General features: G+C 50.8%; 1 protein-coding gene across 40 annotated transcripts in view; it reads left to right on the top strand.

Annotated features, from left to right (window-relative positions):
• Lrrfip1 (LRR binding FLII interacting protein 1) overlaps positions 1–25579 on the top strand; it is a 151281-nt gene that overhangs the window by 57459 nt on the left and 68243 nt on the right. For 7 of the 40 annotated variants that reach the window (XM_029558948.1, XM_029558946.1, XM_029558935.1 and 4 more), the window contains exon 1: positions 8054–8399. The exons of 30 other annotated variants lie outside the window; for them this stretch is intronic. In XM_029558948.1, coding sequence (XP_029414808.1) covers positions 8334–8399 — 66 coding nt within the window. In that variant the 5' untranslated portion in view covers positions 8054–8333. Of the gene's footprint in view, positions 1–8053; positions 8400–25579 lie in introns of those variants that run through there. 3 more of the 40 variants (XM_017795745.2, XM_017795740.2, XM_029558951.1) reach the window with 2 other exon arrangements.

Here is a 25579-nt window from a genome sequence, read left to right as displayed (position 1 = left end):
CCAGAGTCCCTGGAGTACCCAGAATGCCAATAGAAGCTTTCAGCCGAGCCCAAGCCAATCAAATAACGCTGGACCTGTCGCAGGACTTTGCTACCTGAATGTAACCTGTGACTCCAGAGACTGTCTTGCAGGAAAAGTCTGTCAAATAAACAGAATGAGCTGTGAGTTTCGCAGCGCAGCATCAGCACCTATAGGCACTGGTCCACTGCCCACGACCCCAACTCCCACCCTGGCAGTCCCACCGGCTCTCCATTTTCTACAGGAAGGGGAAACGGATCTCAAGATTTGTTAGAAAGAATTGCCTAAGTGACGAAAAGGATATCCAACCTGTCTGCCAAATTCTGCCCTGGAGTTTGGGGGTTCCCCTTCTTTCTGTGTGGGGTGCAGGGTTGCATCCTCTCCCCTCAGCCTCTGCTCCCCAGTCAGTCCTTGCTTGAGGTTCGAGGAGGCACAGCCAGTTCTTTGCCCTGACTTTGATGCTTTCTTCCAGCTCACTTGTGCAGTCACACTTGGCCTTCACAGGATGCTGTGATTTCAGAAGTCAGTTCTGAGCTTCCCACCAGGTCCCTCCTGTGTCTTGGTGTTCTCAGTGCTGACTTTCTGGCTATTCCTGACAACCAGCCTTTTGGGTTTGAGTTCATAGTTGATGGAAGACAGAGCAACAGGTGTTAGGTAATATGTTCAAGCTTTTCCACATTCTCCATGATTGCTGTGTCTTGCCATGGGTCTTGGGGGAGCGGCTCCTGTGTGTGGATTGGCCAATGTCCTCCCACCGTTTGGTGGCAGGTAGAGCCCCTCTACATCAGGGGATCTCAACTGTGGTCACCTAGCAATGTCTGCAGACAGTTTGGGTTGCCACAGTGGGGTAGAATGTGCTGCTGGTATTTGATGGGTAGAGAGGCCTGGATGCTGCACCAGACAGCCTCCCACAAGAAAAAGTCAGTTCACCCCAAATGTCAGTAAGGCTGACCTTGAGAAATCCAGCTCCACATTTATTCTGGCCTTCCCCTGTAATGTCTAGCACCACATTCAAAGGGGCCTGCTATGGCAGCAGAGACAGGGGAGGGGGAGTCACATAATCTAGTTAACTATACAATTAAACCCAATGGTCAGAGGAGAGCCTCCATTTGGAAACCTTCCAGTGGGCCCAGGGCTACACCCTTCCATTATGCAAAAGCAGCTGCCCAAGCCAGGAGCTGGGCATAAAGGTGACGTGGTCAGGAGTGGCTATTTGATCTCCAGTTTTTCCAGATTTTCCACTCCCGTGCCAAACATGCCTCTCCAGATGCTGTTCTCTAGTCCCTGAGCTCCGGAGAGTTTCATCTCAAGCCTGCATCTTCCAGTGGTGAGGTGTTTACACTCTGCGGGAATCTTCCCTACAGACATCAGGTACATGTTGAGAGCGATCTGGTTTTCTGTAGTGGAGTAGTTTTGACTCGTCTAAACTCTAATTTCAGGGCTGGGGTGCAAAAGAGAAGCTTTATGAATTCGAGTGTGGGGATGTGTTCCTGGGAGTCTGCAGAAGTAGGTTTCAGTCTGTTTTCCTTTGGGGAAACTCACTGCAGTAGATCTTAAGGATGCTATTTCAGGCGTGAGGACCCAAGGTTGAAAGGTTGCTTGTATTGTATCCTATTGTTTGTAAACCTGTGAATCCACCTTCATGACTCTTAAATCTCCTTGGTTGCTATGGGTGCCCTGTAAGGTCAGATAAATGAGGTCCTACATCCCCTTTACTTCCTCCCTGGGAATGATCTTTGTCATGACACATGTAGCCAACTTGATTTCTAGGTTTTTCAGCTAGCATTTAGTAAAGGTTTACTTCATGGCCTGATTGTTAGGGATATTCTACCTTTCCTAGACTGAAAGTCACAGGCAGGATCACTGAGGTAAACCAAATACATGGCTTAGCACTTGGAAAATGTTATTTTCATTTCTTTTGAAATTGCTGTTTTGAATTCTAGGTATAGAGTGAAGTCTTTGGTTTATTTCTTGTCAGTGGGGTGTTCTGTTATCAGGTAAATTCAGTCCTGGGCAGGAAAGCTTGTTATTACATGCCACTGTCTACTGTGACCAAAACCACCTGAAACGGACTTTCTCTGAGCTGAGATAGTTATTTCTTCCTTTGCAGTCAAGGTGACCTAATGAACTTTTCAGAATTTTCTCCCATTAACATTTTAATAGTATTGTTTTAAACACTTTCAGAAAATCATTGGTTGGTATTTGCATTGTATTGTCTATGAAAAATAGATCTGGCTTTCCTTAGTGATGTTTACTGGCTGCTGGGGTCCTTTCCTTGGCTACAGTGAATGGGGGATGTTTCTGTGATTGCTCTGGGCTAGCCTCAAGGGTGGCCAGGTCTGAAGGATGTCATAGGAAAAGAGGTAAATTTGGATCAATGTGAACTTGGTCCGGACACTTTGAGGGATCAATGAATGAAATGGATCAGAAGTTATCTTGAATTAATCCACCTTCACCCGATGCAAATCGATTAGGCTTGATGGAGCCCACTGGAAAGGGCTCTGCTCCCTAGTACTGGCAATAGCGTGACCCCCCCCAAACCACCCTTCCCTTTCTGACCTCCTGCTCATCCTTTTCCAGCCCTGCTTTGCACTGTCTTGCACCAGGAGCTTCTTACCCGCCATCTCCTGACCACTGGAGTTCTCTCAAGCCCATTCAGGAAGGTCATTCCTCAGACCTGGAAGCGCCTGGTCCAGCGGGCCCCTCCCTTCCCCCTATGGGAAGTCTCTCTCTGAGCCACTTCCGTATTCCCAATCTCTCATCTCTCCCTCTGTTTCCCAACAGGCTCAAATCTCTTCCCATCCTTAAAAACCCATGGCCCAATAGACAAACCTCTCCCACTCCAGCCTCTCCCTCTGGTCCTGCCTAATTTCCAGGCTTCAACCCCAGGCTTTAACAAGAGAGAGCAATAACATTGTTTTTCTACTTGCCGATTAAAGGCTTTCTCAACTTTGTTCTGTGTGCTTCTAGGACACATTTCTATTTTCTGTCTTTAACTACCCCTTCTCTGTCTTGGCATGTTCTGAGCCATTAAATGTGGGAGCTCCAAATTACTTCCCCCAGCTCTTTTCCATCTTAGCCTGCTGCCAGCTACTATCATTACCTTTTATTGTTCAGTGCTGTGTGCTAGCTGATGCTCCATGTGGTCAGTGCTCTGTGCTACCTGGTCAGTGCTCTGTGCTAACTGGTCAGTGTTCTGTGCTACCTGGTCAGTGCTCTGTGCTACCTGGTCAGTGCTCTGTGCTACCTGGTCAGTGCTCTGTGCTAACTGGTCAGTGCTCTGTGTTAACTGGCTGTTGCTCTGTTAACTTGTCAATGCTCTGTGTTAACTTTTAAAAGTTTCTATTCTCAATTACTATAAAAATACAAAATAAAGATCAATGAACTAGGCAGTATGGCTCATACCTACAATCCCACCTCTGGGGAACCTAAGGCAGGATGCTGGCCACAAGTTCAAAGCCAGCCTGGGCTATAGTTTCAGGCCAGTCTCTGGTCTACAGAATGATATCTTATTTCAAAATAATAATCTAATAATAATAATAATGTTCATGAAAAACTGTGAAAGTCTTTCATGTTATTAGAACTATCCATCTGCCCATCTACCCATCTACCTGTAATGTATAAAGTGGCCACCTGTCCAAACAGAGGAAGCATGCTCCCATTACTGATGGGCCCACTGCAGACCAAGGAGAGGAGCCAGGTTAGCACCGGGGCACGGGGCAACATGAGGATGGGTGTTGTTGTGTGAAGCTCCACAGCTCCTTAGCAAGCCAGGGACCGGCTTCTGTTGCTTCCAGGCACATCTGTTCAGTGGAGGTAGTCAGGACCCTGGCTCACAGGCCAAGTGCATTTTGATGAGAGCCCACCCTTTTCAGATAACAGGAAGGATCCTACCCTCCCATTCCATGGCCCCCAGTATTCATGGGAGATCTGGTTCTCAGCCTTGGTCCGAGTATATACATGCACTGCCTCGCAAGTAGCCCTGGGTATGAAGTGGGGTTACTGGTCCAGATTAAGCCCCAGGGAGACAGCCAGGGCTATTTACTGATAAGTGCCTGCTCCCAGTGAGGGCCCAAGGATGTCTGGCAGGATTGGCGGGGTGTGTGTGTGTGTGTGTGTGTGTGTGTGTGTGTGTGTGCGCCATGTACATCTGTATCTCACAATTGCAGAGCACATTCCATCATAAGATGTTCAGGGGCTTACTGTGGGAATCTGGATTGCCCACTGGCTTCTCTCTGCCAACATGTGTCTGTGGACCAGTTAAACACTCTGTGAGCCTTGGTGTGTATGCAGAATGCTTTGTGAACAGACGTGCTACACAAATCCTGGGTGATCATCTCCTGAACCACAGCATACCATATAACAACTATGGGTTTTTTAGGTAATTGTCTAAGGATCCAAAGTAATAATATAATTTAAGCCCATTGTGTGTACGCAGGTCATTACAGATGTTTGCCTTGCTGTAATTGGTGGGTCTGGTGATTCGTGTTCACGAAAAGCAAATGCTAGGGTCATGACTGAGAGAAATGATTTCATGTCAGTTACCTAATGGGGAGGCCTCCAGCCACTCTGCCTCTGCTTTCTGTGGTCACCTTGCAAGGATCTGTCTTCAACCCAGACCACAGTGGAAGGCAGAGTTAGGGAGCCTAGCAACAGACACCAGGGAAACAGTGAACTGGGTTTGGGTGGGGCCCCAGACTGGCTCACTTGGTGGCTGTGCTAGTGAGCTGGGATCCTGGTGGTTCTCCAACAAACACAGGCCACTGTATTTACCTTTTGCTCCTGTCTCTAGAGTGCCTTTAAAATTGGGCTCCCAGGCACGATCTTGTGCACCCGAGAATAATGTTGAGACTGTGGTCACTTGAAGGTCCTCTTGAAGAGACAGTCATTTGGGAGTTCAACTAGTGTATTCTGATCAGGATAGGCAGATTCAAAAGCTGCTGGCCACTTGGAACCCTGAGACCCCCATTTCCTAAAGCAAGCCCAGAAGCAGGCTTTAGTTCTTCTAAGAGACAGACGAAGACATATGCCCATCACAAGCAAGGTAGAGACCGACCTTTCCCAAAGCCCACTGCACACTCACAGAGAGACCCTGGGCTTAAATAGTGACAGCAGGTCAAATCTGTGAGCCTAAAGGTCGATAAGTGCCTGGCAGTGTAGAGGGGGTTGGAACTATGGAATCAGCTTATTTAGAAGTGGTCATCTATTGGTCAGCCTTATCAGAAGGAGAAAATTGAATTGTGCCTCACAGCTCACTGTTCATTATATAAAGATTTGGACCCCATTAGGAGTGGAAGCACACACCTGTATTCCCAGTACTCAGGAGTGGAAGCAAGAGGATCCAGAGTTTGAGGCCAGCCTCAGTTATAGGAGACCATCTTAAAAAAAAAAAAAAGAAAAAAGACCCTGGACCCCACCACACTGACAGTCCAGTGGACAGGGCTCCTGTCAGTGCCACTCACACTTTCAAAAGTGCTCCTGCTTGTCTGATGCATTCACATGCGTTGATGGTTTTAGTGTTGTTTTCTTCAAGGCAAAGGATGTTGTATTCTCTGGCAAGTGCCGTCTAGAGTTGTGTTGGGGTGAAAAATGTATGTAGTATACACTCCCTACTACAGACCTCCACTTTTCATGCCTATGCCCCTCACCTTCCAACGGTGTACAGGTTCCAATCACACTCACCACCCACACCGTAACCTTGTTAAGGGTTAAAATACAGAGAGAGGCTAGTAGGGGCTCCAAGGAGGCACCTCCAAGAGGTACTGGCATCCAAATTAATGGAAGGTAACTCTAGGCTTTTACACCTTATTAGAAAGTAGATTGATTTACCTTGCTTTTCTGAGACGATAAAGCCCTAAACTGGATATATAGTCAAGGATGACTTTGAACTCCCAGTCCTCTGCCTCCACCTCCTAGTGCTGGGTTTACAGGTATGCACCCCCATGCTAGGCCCTAGAATTTAGATTGAAATGTGGACACACGTTTAAACGGGGAGTATAGCACTCACCATACTTCCGAGCCTGGGAACTGCCCAGATCAGCCTCCAAGCAGGAAGGTCAGCAGATGGCTTTAACAAGCTGCCAGTCAGCAGAATGCTGGTAGAGTCCTTTGCTCGTGAGCTCAGGATTCTGCGGTGACTGCTTCCTAGTCCCTGACAGGCACCCCACCACCCCGCTCCCTCACAGCTTTTTTGAGAGCAGACTTGCCCTTCCTGGGCTGCCCCATCTCTCTGGCTCACCCCAGTTCTCAGCCATTTTAACCTATGGTCCAGCCTCCTTCCTGCTTGTGAAGGTGGCAGCCTGGGTGTCCTGCTGTGTCTGCAGGTGTGGGAGGAGGAACCAAGAGGCAGCAAGGACCGTGTCCTTTGACTTTTGCTGAGCAGCCCTGGCAGAGGCCATCTTAGTGGGCTTGTTAGAAGCCAGCTGGCACCCAGGGAAAATGCACACTATACCAGTCACAGCCATCTTCAGGCACTGCCTGGGACAGGCAGAGCAAACAAAGCCTGCTCCTGGGCTTGCTTTAGGAGGTGGGGGTCTCAGGGTTCCAAGTGGCCAGCAGCTTTTGAATCTCCCTATCCTGATCAGAATACACTAGTTGAACTCCCAAATGACTGTCTCTTCAACTGGCCTCTGTTCTCACCTGTGAGGTTAGCGCTAGCAGAATTGTTCCCTGTGATAAATTCCACAAACCTCATAGCTGCTCTGTCATTTAAATACTATTCTGTCCAGTTAATTGAACTTTGTAGAGCCAAGAACTCTAAACCAGCAGGTATCAAGTGTTTCTTCATTCCAGTAGGAACCAGTTGGGATCCTCCACACCAAAGCTTTGTGCCTGTTTAGGGCTCTCCCAGAATGCTCCCACAACTGTGCCTGGGCCTTTGCCCAGCCTTCCCTGCAGAACCCATAACCCCAAGCCCGTGTCAGGATGCACAATCCAGTCCACACGCAGATGGGAGTGCACACTGCTGCTCAAACTGCTACCAGAGGCGGGTGAGGGGGGCCGAGAACCGAGGGCTGTAGAATCAGATGTGACCCTGGCCTCTCCAGGATCTTTCTGGAGTCACCTGAGCAGAGGACCAGGCCAGGCTAGCCTAACTGCCTTTCCTTCGTGGCTCGAAGGCCCTTCTAGGGCACGGGGAGCGGGGAGCCAGGTTCTGGTCTGGACCTGGAGTGGAGCAGCAGGAGCACGGGGGCGGGGGTGGGGGGTTACGCGGCCCAGGCAGACTTGGGAGAAAATCTTGCACCGTCTTTCTTGCCTGTCTTCTAGCTCCACGAGGTCGGGGTGCGCCGCCTGCAGGACTTTTATGTGACATCACCGGCGGGGGGGTGGGGGGAGTCCCGCTTAGTGGCCGTGGAGTGCGTGTGTGGGACCAGGGTGACCATTCCACGTGGAGACCGGTTCCTCTCTGCGCGGCGCCGAACCCTGGACTTGGGGCTCCAAACCCTGGATCCGCATGCGGCTGTCACCCCGGTGCTGCGGCGTGGCCAAGGGGCACGCGGTCAGTTGTGCGCCGGGGGCCTGGAGGCGAGGACAAGGCGGGCAGGTGCCGCTGCGCCCGGCGTAGGCTCGCGCTGCAGGTCCGGGTCGCTCCCTCCCAAATCCAGGCGTGTCCTCCCGGAACAGGGCGGGGCCCCCGGGGGTCTCGTCCCTCTTTCCGGTGAGCCCGAGGGACGGGGTGGTGATAGAAGGCCGAGCAGCCGGCTGGGCGTGCAAGAGGAGGGAGGGAGGACCCGGAAGGTCTGGGGTGGGGCGCCGGGGCGGGCCCTCGGGGGAGGAGCAGGGGAGGGCCACGTGGGTCGGGGGCGTAGGGCCCCAGGGTGGGTGGAGCCGGGGGGCGAGGTGGGACTTAATGGAAAGGGCGCAGGGGATGGGAAGGTCCCGGCGGGTGACGCCTAGGACTGAGGGGCGGGGTGTGGCCACGTGGGCGGGACGTGGGACGTGGGCGGGTCCCGGGTAGGTGGGGCGCGGGGCGGGGCCTTCGTGGGTGGTGCTCGGGGGCGGGACTGTATGGGTGGGGCTGGAGCCGTGGGCGGGACGGGGGGGGGGCGTTGATCGCCCCGGGCTCCGCTCCTGCCCTTTCCGCCCCAGGCCCGCAGCCACCTGCACCCCGCCCTCCGGCCGCGCCCCAGCCCTGGAACCACCGAGCTGGTCTGGGCTTAGGGAGCGCCAGGGGTTCGCAGTGAGGCAGTGAGTACTGGGTCTCCGTGGACACAGTAGTCTTAATGTGGCCGCGCTGAGAGCCCGCCGCCTGCGGACAGGGGAGCGGGGCTGCGGCGCGTCCTCGCGGGTGGAAAGTTGGTCTACACTCCGGCAACATGACCAGCCCAGCGGGCGCGCAGAACAAGGAAATAGACTGTCTGAGTCCAGAAGCCCAGAGACTGGTAAGAGGAGGACGCCTTTCAGACGGCTGTGCCCTTCGCCCTAGGTCCCGCGTGGGAGGGCCGGTGCGCGCCACTCGGACCACTGGTTGAAAGTCCCGATGAGGACGCGCGGATTGGGCAGGATCTGCTCTGGGGTCAGGTGGTTGGCTGAGTATGCGATGTCTGCTTGTTGCCTGCAGAGCTGCACATTTTACCTCCGTTTGCCCCTTCCAAGGACGGAAAGGAGCGTGGTCTCTCTCTCCGCCCTGGTGTTGGCCTCCTAGGAGGCTCTGTCTGTCTAGCTGGCTGGCTCTGGCCAGGGTCCATCCCAGGTCTGAGATCTGCACCTGGTGTAGAGTTTCACAAGGAGCTACAGGGGCTTGGTGTCTTACAAAACACAGCATCTGAGAGTTGGGCCCTCACTCTAAGGAAGCACCACCAAGACTGGAGTGGTTTGGAGTCTTTCCAGCCCTTAACCCTGGGGCAACCTCCCTCAAGGACCCCAGACTCCAGATCTAGTTTGGCTGGTGTTCAGAGGTCTCTGGGGTCTGGACAGAAGCCTAACACATGTTACAGTTACTGCGTTCAATATGTGCAACCCTGGATGGAGGATTATTTTATTTAGCTTTAAAATTGGGCAGCAGGAATCGAGGGGAGGTTGGTTATTACACATTTGTATGTAGCTCATAACCAGTTGTGTTTGGGAGGCTGGGAGTTGGGATGAGGTCTGACTATGTAGTCCAGACTGGCCTTCAACTCAGGATCTTCCTCTGTCAGCCTTTCCAGTGCTGGGATAACAAACAGGTCTGCACCGCCCTCCCTACCTGCTCCTGTGGTTGCTTTTGTGAGAATATTTAAAGGTCAAAGGCACGCCTTGAACAAATGTGTATTTTATGCAAAAAGGGAGGCTCAAAGGGTCTGCTTTATCAGAGTTTTGTGAGACCTTTATAAAGGTGTGAGTCCCAGTCACTCTGTCACCAGGTAGGAACTAATCCTTTACTGGGTGTTTGTGGGGCAGTCAAGCCGGGACTGCTCTGACAGGGGAGACACTGATTCCCATGACAGACTTGAAAAGTAAGTTCCTTACTGAGTACTTTTGTTGTTTTAATGTGCTTCTTCTATGACCTCACTTAAAGTTTTGGCAGTAAGTCAGACTGTTGGAGCTGGCCTCTAACCTGTAGGGCCCAGGGAACCTGTGAGGCCACCCTGGAACCTCCTTCAGGGGACAGTCTTGAGAGCAAGGAGGTAGAAAAGCTCCTGAGACTCTGGTGTGCAGAGCAGACCAGACACACCATAGAAGGCCAGAATGGGGAGGAAGTCTGCCCTGGGCCTGTTGTAGCACTCAAGAACTAAGTGCTTGAGTCCTGGGGAGAGGAAGGCATAAACACTGAGAACCAAGTGTGAGGAAGGCAGGGACAGGCCAGAAGGGAGGAAGTCACACACCTGAACTCTGAGGCACTGGCCACAGTCTCTGTAGTCAGCACTAGGAACCTCCCTGGGACCGAGGCAGGATACTGCCAAGGCAGTAAGAGGCTGGAACCAGGTCCCTTTTGGAGTGCTTGTTGGGCCAAGGCCCTAGTTCCAGAATCTGGGAAACCCGGAGAACCGAAGTGTGTGTGTGTGTGTGTGTGTGTGTGTTTTATATGTAAAATCATGGCAGAATTCATTTAGCAGTGAGCCCTGCCCTCACCCAGAGGAGGCTATTTTTAGTCTTCCTTTCTCAATATGAACATACATGTCCCTGCAGCCTCTCCATGTCTTAGGCTAAGGGCTGCTACTGTAGCTCTTAACAGGATGTGTGGTATGTGCCTCCATTTACCTTCTGCAGTCCCACAATGCTGGATTTGGAAAGTATTTGGTCCCAGAAGTTTCTAGTAGGAAATTATGACTCTTTAAGAGTATTTACAAAAGTAAACACTGTGTTAAAGAAGAACGTGGGCAACAGAAGATGGGGTCTCTGTTGGTGAAGTTATGGTCTGGCTGGGAAGGAAGTGCACAGGGGTATGGCAATGGTGTGTGTGTTAGAAGGGGGGCTGCCCAGCTGCCCAGACCCTAGGGCTTGGGTCTATACCTGGACCCCAGTGGTGACCCTTCAGAATGGCCTGTGCTATTTGTTCTGCAGTTAGTCTCCCTGGCTCCTAGGAGCAGGGTTCTCCAGTGGACAGGAGCCGGGACACAGGTATGAGGGGACCAGGTGGGGAGGAGAAAGCAGGTGGAGTGAACAGAAGACAAGATCTGAGCTGGGCGCAGTGGCAGAGGCCTGTAAGCCTCCAACTCCAACATCGAATTGCAGATCTCGAGTTGCAAGCCAGCCTGGGCTACATAGCAAGACCCTGTTTGAAAAAACAAACAGAGGCTGAGGATAGAACTCATTGGTACAGTGCTTGCCTGGCCTGAGTTTTATCCTCAGCAACAGAAAAGAAAAGGGAGGGTAAAGCAGGGTTGGAGCGGGAGCTTGTGAGAAGTTGAGGGTCGGCTTGGGGAAATGGGCGTTAACCTCAGTAACTCCCGTGTTGCTTAGCTTGTCATCTCTGCTCCCTTTCCACACAGATGGTACTTGCCCTGTAAGGGGCCAGTGCGTACCAGGGCAAGGCTTCAGGGAGGAGGGTAGAAGGTGACCCTGCCAGGCATGTCCAATCCTCAGGCCACATGCAGCCCAGGATAGCTGATAGCTGTGAATGATACCCAACATGAAATCATACTTAAAACATTAGATTTTTTTTTTCAGTGGCAGGGGAGCATAATTCAGTTGCACAGTTCTTAAAGTTCTCAATTGAAACTTTGTAGATGACACTGTGTCATAGAATAACCCCTCTCCCGGGATCCTGTGTCCCCAGGTCTTGGACACGGATTATTGACTGATATTTTAAATGTACCATCATTTCTCCCAAGTAGTTAATATAAAAACAGTAAGTTCTTTTCAGTTTCAACTCTGAGGCAATCTATTATTTCAAAAAGTTGGTATGCAGCCAGGCATGGTGGTACACTCTTTTAATCCCAACACTCTGGAGGCAGGGGCAGGCAAATCTCTTTGAGTTCAAGGCCAGCCTAATGTACATTGCTAGTTCTAGGCCAGCTGGGGCTATAGGAGACCCTGTCTCAAAAGTTGGTATGAATACATAAACAAATTTGAACATTTACTCCCCCCTGCCCAACTTACTACTCTCTCCGTGTGTGTGTGTGTGTGTGTGTGTGTGTGTGTGTGTGTATGTGTGTGTTTCCGTCCTGGGCATCAAACCCAAGGGCTCTCACATGGCAAGCAGTTGCTCTAACCACTGAGCTGCATTGCCAACCCCAAATCCTTAGCCGTGTTGGTTTGGGCTGCCCCCTTGGTCTGGTGGTTTAAGACTGTGATTCGTCGATAGGCATTTCTTTCCTTTATTGGCAGTAGGACTTTGGCCTTGTGTTAATGGTTCCCATTTTGCTATTTTGGGTTTAAAAGTGCCTCTCAGCCACCCCCACAGACAAGAAACACTTGTGCTTGGGGCTTTGTGTGCTGCTTGGCTGGGGAAGCTGGCCTGCAAGTCCTGCAGCAGCAAGGGTCAGTCACCTGCTCCCGAGCACTGGCCACAGCACAGATCAGCCCCCCATCTCTGCTGGGGGCCAGGCTCATCCCAGGTCAGAGGTCAGAGCCACCACACTACTCCTTTATCAGAAAGCAATGCCTGAGCCCAAACCTCTCAGTACAGAAGCTCCACGAAACCCACGGCATCACTGACAGCCACAAGCAAAGCAGGAAACAGGTCTCACTTGTAAAAGCATCTACCCGGGCAACAATGGAGCTAATTTCCTTTTTGAGACAGGGTCTCCCTGTAGCCCCAGCTGGCCTGGAACTCACCACATGGACCAGGCTGGCCTCGATCTCACAGAGATCTCCTGCCTCTGGTGGGATTAAAGGCGTGCGCCACCACACCCGGCCTAAATTTCCCTTTTTCTTTAGGCTGATGTGTGTTCGGCCTGAACTACCGTCACATAGCGGAAGCCTTTTGCAAATTACATCAAAACCTGAGGTCCCAGCCACCACCTACCCAAGTGAGCTAGTGAGTGCAGGAAATCAGTTTATTTATAGCGGCACCACTTTTCCTCAGCACAGCTGATTGGAGTTTAATCTGGTTAGAGTGAGGTTCTTACCCAGCCTGGCAGAACCCAGTCCGGGCCTTGGTACCACGTGCTTGCTCCTCAAAAGGCAATGTTCAAGAGGAATGAATATCTTACCCCTGAAAAATCAGGCTGTGACTCAGCACAGGATTGTTTATGACCCGTTACTCAGATGCCGTGTTTCCAAAATTCCCCTCCATTGAAGAGTAACTGGGAGGTCAGAGGCTATACTGCACAGATGGAGGAGGAAGGGAGGGACTTCATCGCCTTGGCAGCTTTCCTGGAGGCTGCTCAATTATGATTTATTCCTTAAAGAAAGAAGCTTACTTTCATAAAATAGACTTATTAGAACTTTCATTATTTGGAATAGCCAAGTATAGTTAATTTGCTTCTTCCTCTCAAATTAAGCCAAATGTTGTTGAGAATATGTCTAAGAATTAATAATTCAAAATTGCAGAGTGATTGCAGATCACAGTTACAGTCACCTGCCCCCAGGCCAAGTTCTAGAACAACCAATAAAGGCAGAGGCAGCAACAAAACTGAGCCTTACCCACCCAGTGTGCTTGCCGAGATGTTCCTCCTTGATCCTGTAACTTGACAGTTTTAAGACATAGTTTTCTCTTGAATCTAAGTTGCCACCAGTTTACAGTAGAGAAGTAATGTGCCCTAAGTTACTGTAAAGAGGGTTTGCTTTTTAATTTAGCCACAACATACCTGTGTATGTGCATAAATATGTACATGTGTGCCATGGCTCCTGAGTGGAGAGTAGAGGACAACTTTGTAGGGTCAGTCTCCCATTCGTAGGTTCTGTGGATGGAACTCAGGTCACCAGGCTTGCGTGACTAGTGTCTTTGCCCACTGAGCCATCTTGCTGGCCCAGGCTTTTTTGGACACAGATTTTTTACTGTGTGGCAGGCTGACTTCAAACTTGTAATCCTCCTGCCTCAGCTTCCCAAGTGCTGGGATTACAGGCTGGTGCCACCATACTTAGCCTACAGTATTGCTTCTGACCCACGTGTTTTTCCTTATGTGTAGCAAGGTTTCATGTGTGTGTGTGTGTGTGTGTGTGTGTGTGTGTGTGTGTGAGTGTGATTTTCCTAGAGGAGGAAGGAGTGGGTGTCAGGTGTGGGTGGGAACTCAACTTCTTCCTGTGAAACATCCCCGTAGGCAGTGAGCTGGTCTTGTACTGCTGAACTTAGTGTGAACTACATTTACGCCGCTCAACCAGTAGCTGTGTAGAAGGCAACTGTATAAGTATTACAGTAGCTAAATTTACCAGGCCCTGCTGACTCAGCCTAGCAAGGTTTATGTAGAGGATGTCAGCCATCACCTTGTAAGAGTAGAGTTATGTTAACTCTACAAATAAAGAGCAAACGGGCTCAGAAAATCGGGGGCTTCCTGAATCCCCACAGCTGGCAGGTGGTGGAGCAATCCGGAGCCTGAGCAGCTGGCTGGGAACTGTACACGTGCTTCAGGCCTGGCAGGGGAGCAAATGTGCAATTAGTTGCTTCCACTGTTGCGTTGTCTGGGGTTGTATCTCTCCAGCATCGGGGACCAGATGGTCCCCTTTGCCCCTCAGGATGACACAAGCCCTTGCTCCTGAGTGCATCTGAGAAGTCTTCACTTTGTTAAAATCTTTTTCTGTATGGGGACAGGGTCTCATGGAGCTGAGGCTGGCCCTGACCTGACCCTCCCGCTGCCACCGCTGGGATCGCAGGCCTGTGACACCACACCTCATTTCACACACTCTTCTGCCTTGTAGTTTTCACGCACGAGAACACAGAGTAAACTTGATTTTTCTAAACAAGAAAAAGGACGGTGTAAACGAAGAGCTACAGAAACCTCTCTTTTGCTATTTTTCACATTATGCTGACATTTTAAATGTTACTTGTATTTTGTGACTAGGGATTGAACCAGGGCCTCAGCACCGTGCCAGGCAGGCACTCCTAACACTGAGCTCCCCTCAAGCCCTTCTGTCAGTCAAGCATCACCGTGATTCAAGCACTGTGATTCTGTAGTTCGTATGGCTCCTCCACACCCCCACTCCGATAGACAAAGTTCATTGAATTAGAATGAAGACTTTAGTTTCTTCCATAGCTGTTTCCAGGAACGTCTAAATATAAGAATAAAAAAAGGGTTGTGGTGTGAGAGTTCCTTACTTAGAGAGACCTAAACGATGCCCACCACCTCCCCCAAGGTCCCAACAACAAACTAGAGTATAGTTCATGAAGTTGAGTCTGGGGAACCAATCAGTATATTGGGCTCACTTGCAGAGCGTGGCTGAAGGGTTGCTTACAGGAGTGTGGGGGACCTTAGAGCAGCTGCACTGGACAGACTGTACCAGCTTCATCCAGGATGTGGCTTCCCCATAGCCACATCGATGGAGCCCCCTTCTGTTGACCTTTCACAGCCCAAATTCTCAAGCACCTTCTGAGACCCCAAGGCCACCATATGCCATCAGGGCAGAGTTGCATGAAATGGCAGGGAGGTGTGGCCAGACTCTCCAGGGACTCATCCACTCTCCTTGACGGTGAAGGACTGTCTGTGTCTGCAAGCAGCACAGCTGATCTGATGAAGATGGCAGCTGTAATGTTTGGAGGACTGTTGCATTCTGCCATAGGTCATCATGAGGTGTCTGGGGTCTGAAGGTTTCTAGCTTATTCTGAGAAGGAACGATGTCAGTGGTTGGTGAAACCTTAATGGTGGATTTCAGGGGAGACAGACAGAGGGAGTGGAACAGACAGAGGTGAAGGGAGTGGCACCCACATGCACTTCCTGGAGGGAACTCCCAACCTGAGAGGAAGTGGTCACCATCTGTCAGCCCCACATGTTCTTAGTCATGGCTCTGGTGTTGGCTAGTATGGTGTGTGTTGTTCTCCAATGGCCTGGTACCCAGGATGTCATGCGTGTTAGCAAGCATCCTATCCTGAAGAAGCTTATTACTCTACAAAGATGAGATTTCCAGTAAGCAAAACTAGAAAGAGATGTGTGGAGACAAGCTCAGCATATGCACAATTGACCTCAGGGGTAAAGACATGGAATTCAGGGAAGAAGGAAGCTCTAGAGATTGTGTAGATTGTGAATTTCAGAGAAGGAAACTGGCCTTACTTCTGTTATGGAGGCTGGTGTTTGCAACCAAAGTCACTAAGCCATGTCTCGTAATTGTGTGGGTAGAGTCCATGTTGTAACCTGGGTCTGCAGGCTCCATCTGGACCATCTACCCCCAGTCAGGATCCTGCTCTTACGAGAATGCTGTCCTCAGCCTCGGGCAACTGTGGAACCCTCCCCTGGGTCCCTCATGCAAAAGGTGGTGTGATGCCCCCTTGGAGCCCTTGAGCCTAGCTAGGAACAACCTTGCAAACAGTCATTTTTATAAAAGGATAACTTTAGAGCCTGTAATTCATCTGAGTTAGTTTTGAATGTTTGAAAGAAATTATACAAAAGAATCTGAAGTTCGGCCTTTAGCTTTTCATCCTACAGCTCTTCCAGTGTACTGAGGAACCTGGGCCTCACAGACCTCGTGGCCTGAGCTCTGAGTCCCACCCAGGGTGGGTGCAGCGAGTGCCTTCCTAAGGGTATAGAGAGGGACCGTGCCCCACTCTGCTCAGAAGCATTAAAGGGCTGGTTCTCAATGCTGTCAGACTTCCATATATTTGCATGTGAACAAGAGTTCAAATCAACCAACATAATTTTAAGTCAGTTAAGGTTTTAATCATGCCAGCAAATAAAAAGGGGGGCTGGGGAGATGGATCAGTTGGTAAAGAGCTTGTAGCACAAGCAGGAAGGCTTGACTGAGATTCCCAGTATCCATGGAAAACCTGGTGAGGTGTACCTGTAGTCCCAGCACTGGGGAGTTGGAGCCGCAGGAGGATTGATTCCCTAGGGCTTGCTGACCAGTCTAGCCGGTGTAGCCGAATTGGAGAGTCCTGGAAACAGTGAGTTCTGTCAAAAAATAAGGTGGAGAGTTATTGAGGAAGACACCCAACATCATCTTTGGCCTCAACATAATGTGCACGTGCGTGTGCGCGCACACACACAGAGAGAAAAAGAAATAATTTGTAGTAACATGGGTTTTGATAGAGAAATGCCTACCTACCTCCAGGTATGTGAGTGACCTGGTCAGATGCTCACACAGACCTGTCTGTCTTCATTTCTGTAGATGTAGGCTGATACAGGTGTATTCTCCTGAGGCCCCAACACCACACTTGATGTTGCTATCTATGATCTGCCATTCTACGCCGGCATCCAACCCTTAAAAAAAGAGCTGAGCAGAGCCACTTATTACTCTTCTCAGATTTTGATTCTGTTCTTTTTGTGAGACCGGCTCATGTAGCCCAGGGTAGCCTTGAACTCCTGATCCCCCTAACTCAGCCTCCCAAGTGCTGTGATTACAGACATGTGCTACTCTGCCTGGAGCATTTCCCTCCCTCTCCACACTGACCACGTTATGTTCTCAGGCTAGTGATACAGCGTGAGGTTCGCAACACGTTTTCAGTCTGTATCAGCTGGGGTATGTATAGATTCCCGAGTCCCAGGGCTGGTTTTTCAGCCTTCCTGAGTAGCACACGGAAAGCTCTTCCCAGTGCAGTTCTGTCAGAAAGCGAGATGACTGGTCAGCAGAGCCTGGCCTCGCCCCGAAGGCCAAGATCCCCCAGCATTTCCAGTGATCTCTGAGAGTGGGCGTTCCTCCCCCGACGGTGGTCACCCCATGTCCCTCACTCACAGAGCCATAAACAAGGTAACCTTGCTCCTGGGGATCTCATGGGATAGCTACTGGAGGGTATGGGACAAAGCACACAAGGCAGCCAAGGGTCACGGCAGTGGGTCTGTAGAGCAGGCTGTGTCCACCGTGGCAGAGATGCAGGCCCATGCTGGCCCTTCCCTGCTCCGCCACCCATCCACTTGGCTTCATTCAATATGAGACTGTTTTTAGAGTCTGCTGCTTATAGGCTATGGGGGTTTCCGTAGAAACAAAAGTCGGTAGCTGTTACTACTTCCTGTAACCAAGGCAACTCAGGAAAAGGGATTCTGTCACTCTGTATCCTCCACCCCAGGCTAGAAACCACCGTGTGTTGTCGCCCGTGCTGACATGGATGGGAGGGATTGTGGGTGCGTGTGCACACTAGGGTTTCTGATTTCAAAGCTGCCACCCAAGTTTTTGTCTCTTCTTTCAGGACCGGCTGAGGCCTCTGCCTGTTTCTAAACAAAGACCAGGCTTTTTTCTTCGTGCCTCGAGGTTTCAGCTGTGCAATATTCTTGTTGCATTCTCATGAGTTAACTACTCATACATCCCTAAAAGCTTTCTAAAAAGTTATAAACTGTAGTTATGCTGTGGAGCCTGATTTAAAAAAGAAAATCGTACCAATATCTTTAATTCTGCTTGATTTCTAAAACCTGGAGGCTCCAATAGGTGTAGCGTTAACACAAATTCTTCCTCCTGTTTGGGGGGTGCTTTGCAGTTGAACAGCCCCGTGGGGGCTTATTCCCATGTGGCATCTGAGGAAGAAGACCAGAGAGGTGGCCCCAGGGGCCCCTCATCTGTGTTCTGGTTCCCTCTCTGTTGGCCTTTCTGACATTCCTCAAGGGAACAGGCTTCTTGAAACTGTTGTAGTGTCAAATTTTGCCTCCATGTACACTGCAGTGGCTGAGTCGCATATTGGTCATGGGCAGTGAGTCTGCACAGGGCTGGGGCTCTGCTCCGCTGGAGGGGTTGGAACTAGCTTTGCAGGCCCTAAGGCTTCCTCACTGTGGTAAAGGAAGTGACCTAAGACCAAAACCATCCCAATCCCCCTTTCTAGAACTTCCTTAGAACTGTGACCCATACATCTAAATCCTTCTGGCTTCTCTGTGGACTTCTGGACACCTGGTGTCAGTACTGTGATTGTGGGATGAGAGGGCCTGGAATGCACACTCCCCACTATGCCCAAGTCACAGGAATGCTTCAAGACCCAAGACATGCTTGAGCAGAGGCTGGATCATCGCAGAGGGTGGTGTCCCCTGGGGCAGGCCTCCTTCCAGACCGCTGTCCTCTGTGTACACTGAGCATCACGTGTCTAGTCTTTTATGGCCAGAGGGTTCCAGGGAAGAGCCTTAAGGTGGTTAAGAGTGCTTGCTGCTCTTAGAAGGACCAGAGTTCGGTTCCCTAGCACCTACTTTTGGTGGCGCACAAATGCCTGTAACTCCAGCTCCAAGGGGATCTGGCATCTCTGGTCCCCAAGGACACCTATACTCATAAGCACAGACCATAGACACACATACATATACATAATTAAAAATAAAATCTTTAAAAAGAAAGGGGGCTGGTTGCTCTGGTAGAGGACCTGGGTTCAATTCCCAGCACCCACATGGTGGCTAACAACTGTCCATAATTCTAATTCCAGGGGATCCGATGCCCTCTTCTGACTCCACAGGCATTGCACAACACGGGTGCCCTTACACACATGCAGGCTCATACACATAAAATAAAAATAAATCAATAAGATATTAAAAAGAAAAGAAGGAAGGAAGGAAAGAAAACCTGTGTGGGCAAACATGATGGCATTTGCTACCAGACCTGATAACCTAAGTTTGAGCCCCAGGACCCACTTGGTAGAAGGAGAGAACCAGCCCCCACAAGTTGTCCTCTGAGTACCCGCTTAGTGCACACATATGTGCCCACACAGCCACAAATAAATGTAGTTAAGTAAAAAGAAGACTGCGAGCCACCAGGGCCCCAGACTCCCCTGGAGATGGGATCAGGGGAACTGGGCTGATCCCACCCTAGGGTATTTCCTCCTACTGCTTACAAAAGATGCTTACAAAAGAAGATGGTTTGGAGAGAGTGGCTGGCAGGCAGGGAGGGAGACAGGATGTGTGTGTGGGTTCTTCTCTTGTCTTGGCCCAGGGCTCTCTCTGGCACCACGGTGCCCCCGCCCCCACCCTGTAGGGCTGCCTTTCCTGGCCCCATGGTGCTCCCCCCCTCCACCCTGTGGGGCTGCCTTCCCCGGCCCCTCCGGCCCTGACTCTTGGACTCCTACTTTGCTGCTGCTTGGCCACCGGTGCTCTGAGCGGATTGGGGGGCGGGGGCATAGACTCCGAGGAGCAGGCAGGGGTCGGGCTCCCTGCCTCTGTGTCTTTTCCCACAGAATCCTCTTTTGCCCTATGGTTTAGAACCAGAGCCAGTGAGGGCACGGTGCATAGCACAGGGACCCATCACTAAGGTGGCACCCTAGTATGTGACAGACCCTGGGGCCGTCACACAGGGCTGTCCAGCCTACAGAAGGCATTTCAGTTTGAGCAGTCTCTTCAACTGGCCAGTGAACAGGACACCATTGAGGAAACTGGCTGGAAGGCCTGGAGAGGCCTTGAGGTGGCCTTGGGTTTCTGTCTTTCCTGGTTATCTTCACATCCAGGGTGAGCATGCCTTTGGAGGTGGGTGTGTCTCTCCCAGGATGGGTGTGCCCTTCAATTGTATGTCTCACCAGGGTGGGTGTGCTCATGGATTTTATGTCTCACCAGGGTGGATGTGCCCTTGGATTGTATGTCTCATCCAGGTAGGCGTGCCCTTGGATTTGAATGTGGTTTATGGGATGTAAAGGGGTGTCTAGAGTCTGAGAATCGGCTTTGTGGCATTTTCATGAGGCAGCTTTGGTGATCCATAGGACCTTTTCTTCCAACTGGCTCTACCCACAGGGTGCCTTGCTTTAAAAGCCAGGCCTGTAAAAGTCTGTTCATGGGGTTCTAGGCCTGGGCCCACAGCAGCTTAGGGAAGTGCCAGCCGTGCTTCCTAGAAAGGAAACACATTTTGGACCAGCAGCTGTGGGAGTTCCCAAGAAGCTGGCAAGGTTGTCCCAGGAGCCCTGTCCTGTCCAGGAACCAAGACCGGGGAGCCCAGATGGGCTGAGCCTGGCCAGTTTTAGAGAAACCGGCAGAGTCATGTCAGCATCCAGCAGCAGTGAATGATCATGGTTTTTCGCTTGGGTTCCCTCCCTCCCTTCTTAGCTCCCTCTCTTCCCTCTCTACCTCCCTACCTTGTATCTGAAAAGTGTCAAACAGTCTGGGTATACCTGGACTTCTGTACAGTGAGTCTCTGCCCTTGGATGAAGCCCCAGTGGGCTGGGCCCCCAGAAGGGAGGCAGCAAGTCTAGGGCCGAAAATGTCTGCTTTCCTGACAGATCTTTCCCGGGGGAGACTGGTGCTCCGCTAGGGTGACGGCTGAGAGCCCCTGATTTAAAAAGCCTTGTGTTTCCACCCTCCAGCCTCAATAGTCATCTACTTACAATGATTTATACCCCTCCCTACTCCCCAGCCCAGGGAGAGGTCCTGTCAGTTTATGGTTGAATATTTCAAGGTGTGCCTCGGCAAAGATAGTATTGGTACTGAATGAATTGGGAGCCTCCAGGGTCATGCCAGAGCCTCACCTTTCTAGGGATGGGGTACTGGGCCCTGGAAGAGCAGAAGGCTTGCTGGGCCACCTTACCCTGGGACGGGAACAGACCAGCAGGTAGCTGTCACATATACTCTGAGGACGATGCTGGGATCATAGCTGGTGCTTAACTCTGCCTTGAGATCAGAGAGTGAATGCTCCTCTAATTCAACTCGTGGAGGGTCTGCAGGCTGGGCTAGAAGCTGAAGAATGACCAGATGACGATCCCCCCACCCCACCCCCAGCTGTGGAATGCACGTGAACTCATGGGCTACCTTGCAGTCTTTTATTCATAGTCTGTGTCCTGGTTCTGTAAGTTTGCTGCTCTCTCTCCATCCCCTCTGCCCTTCCAGCTTCGTTTGGTTCCATCTCCTCCCACCAGGTTGGGAGTTTGGAAGAGGCTATATTATGTGGGGCCTCTGCCAACTCTGAAACACACCAGGGCCAAGGTTTGCAGGTATCCTGAGGAAGGATGTGTGCGTGTGTTCAGGCTTGGGTATGTTTTCCAGGCACCACAGGCTTCCGGGTAGAGGATGCCAGATTTCTTCCCCAAGGTTCCTCTAGGCTTTGCTCAGGCCCTTGGCTCCTGACCTGTCATCCTCCCTCACTACTGTGCCTTCATGGCCTTCTGCTAACTCAACCTTGGGCTTCTGAGTATAGGCCACCAACTAGGCACGGAGGCATGGTGGAACGCCCAGGTTTCTCATGTAACCCTCCCACCCCAGTGCTGCCCACAACAATTGCCAGGGCATTTGTTGTCATTGTTTGGTTTGTTTGTTTGTTTGTTTGTGTATCCCCCCACCCCCTTTTTTTTTTTTTGAGCAAGGCTGCTCTCAGACTTGTGATTGATTCCCCTCCTCAGCCTGCCAAGTACTGGTATTACAGTCTGCTGGGTTCATGCTTGAAATCCTTCATAGTTCTGAATTCCTTCAAGACGGAGTTCCAGATACAGAGGCCTAGAGTTGGGTCCTAAAGCCCATGTCCTCTGGCCTTCTGGGTTGTGTGACTTGCCCCGGCTTTCCCCTGGCCCAGGTCCCTGCTTTCCCCTGGCCCAGGTCCCTGCTTTCCCCTGGCCCAGGTCCCTGCTTTCTCCTGGCCCAGGCTCTCTGCACTTCTCTCCTCTGGGTTTCGTTTAGGCTCTTATCTAACAGGACCCTTTCCTTGGTTCTGGAGAGGTGATTTATCTAGGGCAGCAGCTACCACACCTTGCCCACATGAACACATTGTCTCCTTGTACCTGTCTCTGGGCACTGGGGACCCAAGCTGCACCTTGAAAATCCCCCCCAGCTATTCCAGGTGACCTGCTTTGTGAACTAGTGTGGTCCCTGCTGGTGATCCCCAGGCGCTTGTCCCTGGTCCCCTCTAAGCTAGGGGTAGCAAGTAGAAGGGCGTGTTTGCAAAGTCTTAAAGCAGTCTGACCTCATGCTGAGATTTTGTATTTTACCTAATCATCTGTCCAAGAAGGCTTTACTCTGGACCCCTGGGGCCCAGCCCAAGGCAGCCAAGCCTTAGAACCACCCGGACAGCTGGTACATTGAGGTGCGGCCTGAGCTTCGCACTGCACGGAAGGGATGGACGTTGAGCTTGCGTGTCGTGTGGTGGGCAGTGAACCTTGGCTGATTGGCACTTTTGGTTCGTTTCCTGACTTGAACATCTAGCCTGACACAGTGAACCTTGTTCGTGCCTGTCCTCCCCCAGCCTCTGTCCACCGTGTGTGCGCTGTGGCTGCTTCTGTGAATAGGATGAATTGTACTGCTGAACCATCCAATTACTTCAGGCATCCCAGACTAGTGTGAGCTCCCCTGTGTAGAGAGTCTGGCTTGTGAGGGCATGCACAGGTCACATGTAGGCTGGCCCTGCATCAGTGTTTGGCTCCTGTCTCTGCTGATATTTAGCTGGGCAGCTTCCAGGAAACAAGAGAACTGCCACCACTTCCTGTATTGTGTGCCTCTGTCTCTCCATGAGTCATATGAGCACTGTCAGAGATGTGGGTGCTATGGACATTTGGGTGTGCAAGAACCTGAGTTGCAAAGATCTTTCTAAATTCTGATATAGGGGAGCTGACATGGCTAGCTGGCCATGGCTGGGTTTGCCGATGTGCTCATACAGAATTAATTCCCTAATGGGCTTCATTCATATGGCTCCTGTGTCAGCCCAGGCCCAGGTTCCTCAAGGCGGGGTGGTACTGTGGCCCTCGAGGACAGTGTGCATGCTAGGCTAAAGGAGCACAGCAGAACTGTGTCCTGAAGGGAGCCTCTTGTGGCAGGTTCCACAAGCTTAGGTATGTGGATCTCATTTGGAACCAAAGTGGATGACTAGACAGACTGGCACCTTGGCTTGGGGGTGTTTGCAGGTGCCCAACTCCCCCAGCTCACAGGAGGCCAGCTAGGGCAGATGTCATCTCAGAGTCCCCACTCGTCTTCTGCTGGTCTGTAATAAATACCCAGAGACTTGCACCTTTGGACAGTGTTCATCTGTGACCTCACAGATGAGGGGTTCGTGGTGTGGGCCTCACCTTGCCGGGACCTGTGCTCCAGGTTTCCTGGGCTGTCAACAACTCTCAACCTTGCTGGGACCCTCTGGAGCCCAGGGTCCTCTTCTAAGCTCATCTGGTGCTTGGGAGAGCCTCACTTTCTTGGGGTTATAGGACTGAGGCCTCATTCCTGCTGGCTGTCACCTGGGTGCCGCGCTCTCCTGGTGTGTGGGGGTGCGGGCTTCTCCCACGTGGTAACCAGCTTTCTCAAGGCCAGCAAGAGCCTCTCTGACTCTTCAAGGCCTCACCTAATTAAAAGAAGCCCCTCAAGCATGATCTCCCTTTTGCTCAACTCAAGGTCAGCTGATGAAGGACTAATGTTTGGGTAGTGCTCTCTGCCTATAATGCTATGATGTTCACAGGCCAGCCCACAGGCAAGGGGAGGGGACTGTACAGGTGTCTGCACTGGGGCCTACTTGTAGGATGTGCATACCAGTGTGGTCAGCAGAGTTCTGGGACCCTCCTGAAAGACTCTGCCAGCCGTGCTCCCCTCTCTCTCGGCCCCTCCAGTGCTCTTGTCCTTATTTCAGACCTTTCCCCAAACCTCTCCGTTCCTCCTTGCCTGAGTTGATGGACTAGAGATGCTGCCAAAACTCTTGCCTGGTCTCTACCACCTTAGAAAGGAACCAGCAGGCCCAGAAGCCACATGCCTTCCCATCCAGGGCAGGCCTTGGGCATAAAGAGCTTTCTCACCCTCCAGCTTTGGGATCTTTTTATAGACCCCAAGCAGCCCTTTAGGACATATAACTGGTGTGGAACCTTCAAAATGGCACAAAGTACCAAAGTTTTGATTTGTTGGCTGTGACAAGGTGGCACCCTACCACTGAGCTGCATCCCCAGCTCCAGATAAGGTGTTTGATGCCCTTTGACTTAAAAGACATAGATTTGGATTGATTACAAAACCACATGAGCAAAGTGTTAATCGAGTAAATTACTTGGGAATTGGGGGAAAAACTTCCTTGTGACAACAGGTCATCTGTGATCAATAGTGAAGATTAGAATTGAAGAAGATCAGGTTGTAAAGTCCTGAATCTTAGTATGGCAAGGGGTGGGAAGGCTTAGGCAGGAGGATGGAGAATTTGGGGCTGGCCTGGGTTACATAGATAGCAAGACCTTAAGGCAACAAAAAGCAAACAGGAAGGATCAATTTACATTATGACACGTGTATGGTCAGGGATGTGGGTATCCAGGTTACCTCCAGGTGGGGAGTGTGCAGCTCAGGGGGCCTGGCACAGGACAGGTGTGAGCCAGGCGCACTCAGGCCCTTGGTACTGGCTGGCCCCACTGGCCAGCCGCTGGCTGTCTGGGAGTCGTACGTTAAGATGACCCAGGGAACAGTGAGACAGAAGAGTGGAGAGCTGTGGGTGGAAGGTTATGACTGTATACCAAGAAAACACCTGCAAAGAAGGCAGAATTTGTTTGACACCAGGGAACCTAAATTCTGGACCACGCTGCTTTTTACCTCCCTCACTGCTGAGCTGCTTGAGATAAGACTAAACTCAAGGTCTGTGAGACACGCAGCAGGAGTACCCTGTGACCCATGGGTTGGTCCGATCAAGGGTATTCGCCCATAGAGCATGGCACAGTTCTGCTGGAGGCCAGAAGATCGTTAGACAAAAGATAGCTTTTTTTTTTTTGAAGCAGTTCATTACAGCTTTAACATACTCAGTGACATCAATAACAGTTTCCAGAGCAAAGATACATCTCTTTCAAAAGTGGCTATAAAATTTTTAGGTTCACTGTTGAATTAATACAGTCATACAATATTGAACTCAATATAAACCCTGTAAGACATAAAATTGAATGAGTTTTTACCCTTTAAAGAATTGCCTTAGGTCCCCCTCCTCTTTTTATTTTCCCTTGAGACTGTGTTTCACTGAGTTGCCAGGGTGACCTTGGCGTTTGATTACCTGGGTGTTGGCTTACAGGTGTGCACCACCCCAGCATGTCCTGAGCAGCATGGTGACCAAGGGCTCCACCAGTGAGCCACAGTAGCCTTTATATTGTCTTAATTTACAATTTTTTCTTACTGCTCATTTAACCAGTTTTAGATTTCGTTATAAGTTACAACTTGCAACATAAAAAACGTTCATTTTTATGACCTACAATTGGAAAGTGCTGATGTAGAAGGCAGTGCACACATTCCTTTATATTTATTATTATTTT

This window comes from Nannospalax galili, unplaced genomic scaffold (genome assembly GCF_000622305.1).
Source record: "Nannospalax galili isolate Female #2095 unplaced genomic scaffold, S.galili_v1.0 scaffold149, whole genome shotgun sequence".
In the NCBI taxonomy this organism is placed as follows: Eukaryota; Metazoa; Chordata; class Mammalia; order Rodentia; family Spalacidae; genus Nannospalax; species Nannospalax galili.
Note: the sequence above shows the minus strand (reverse complement) of the source record. Positions and strands in the feature narration are given on the sequence as shown.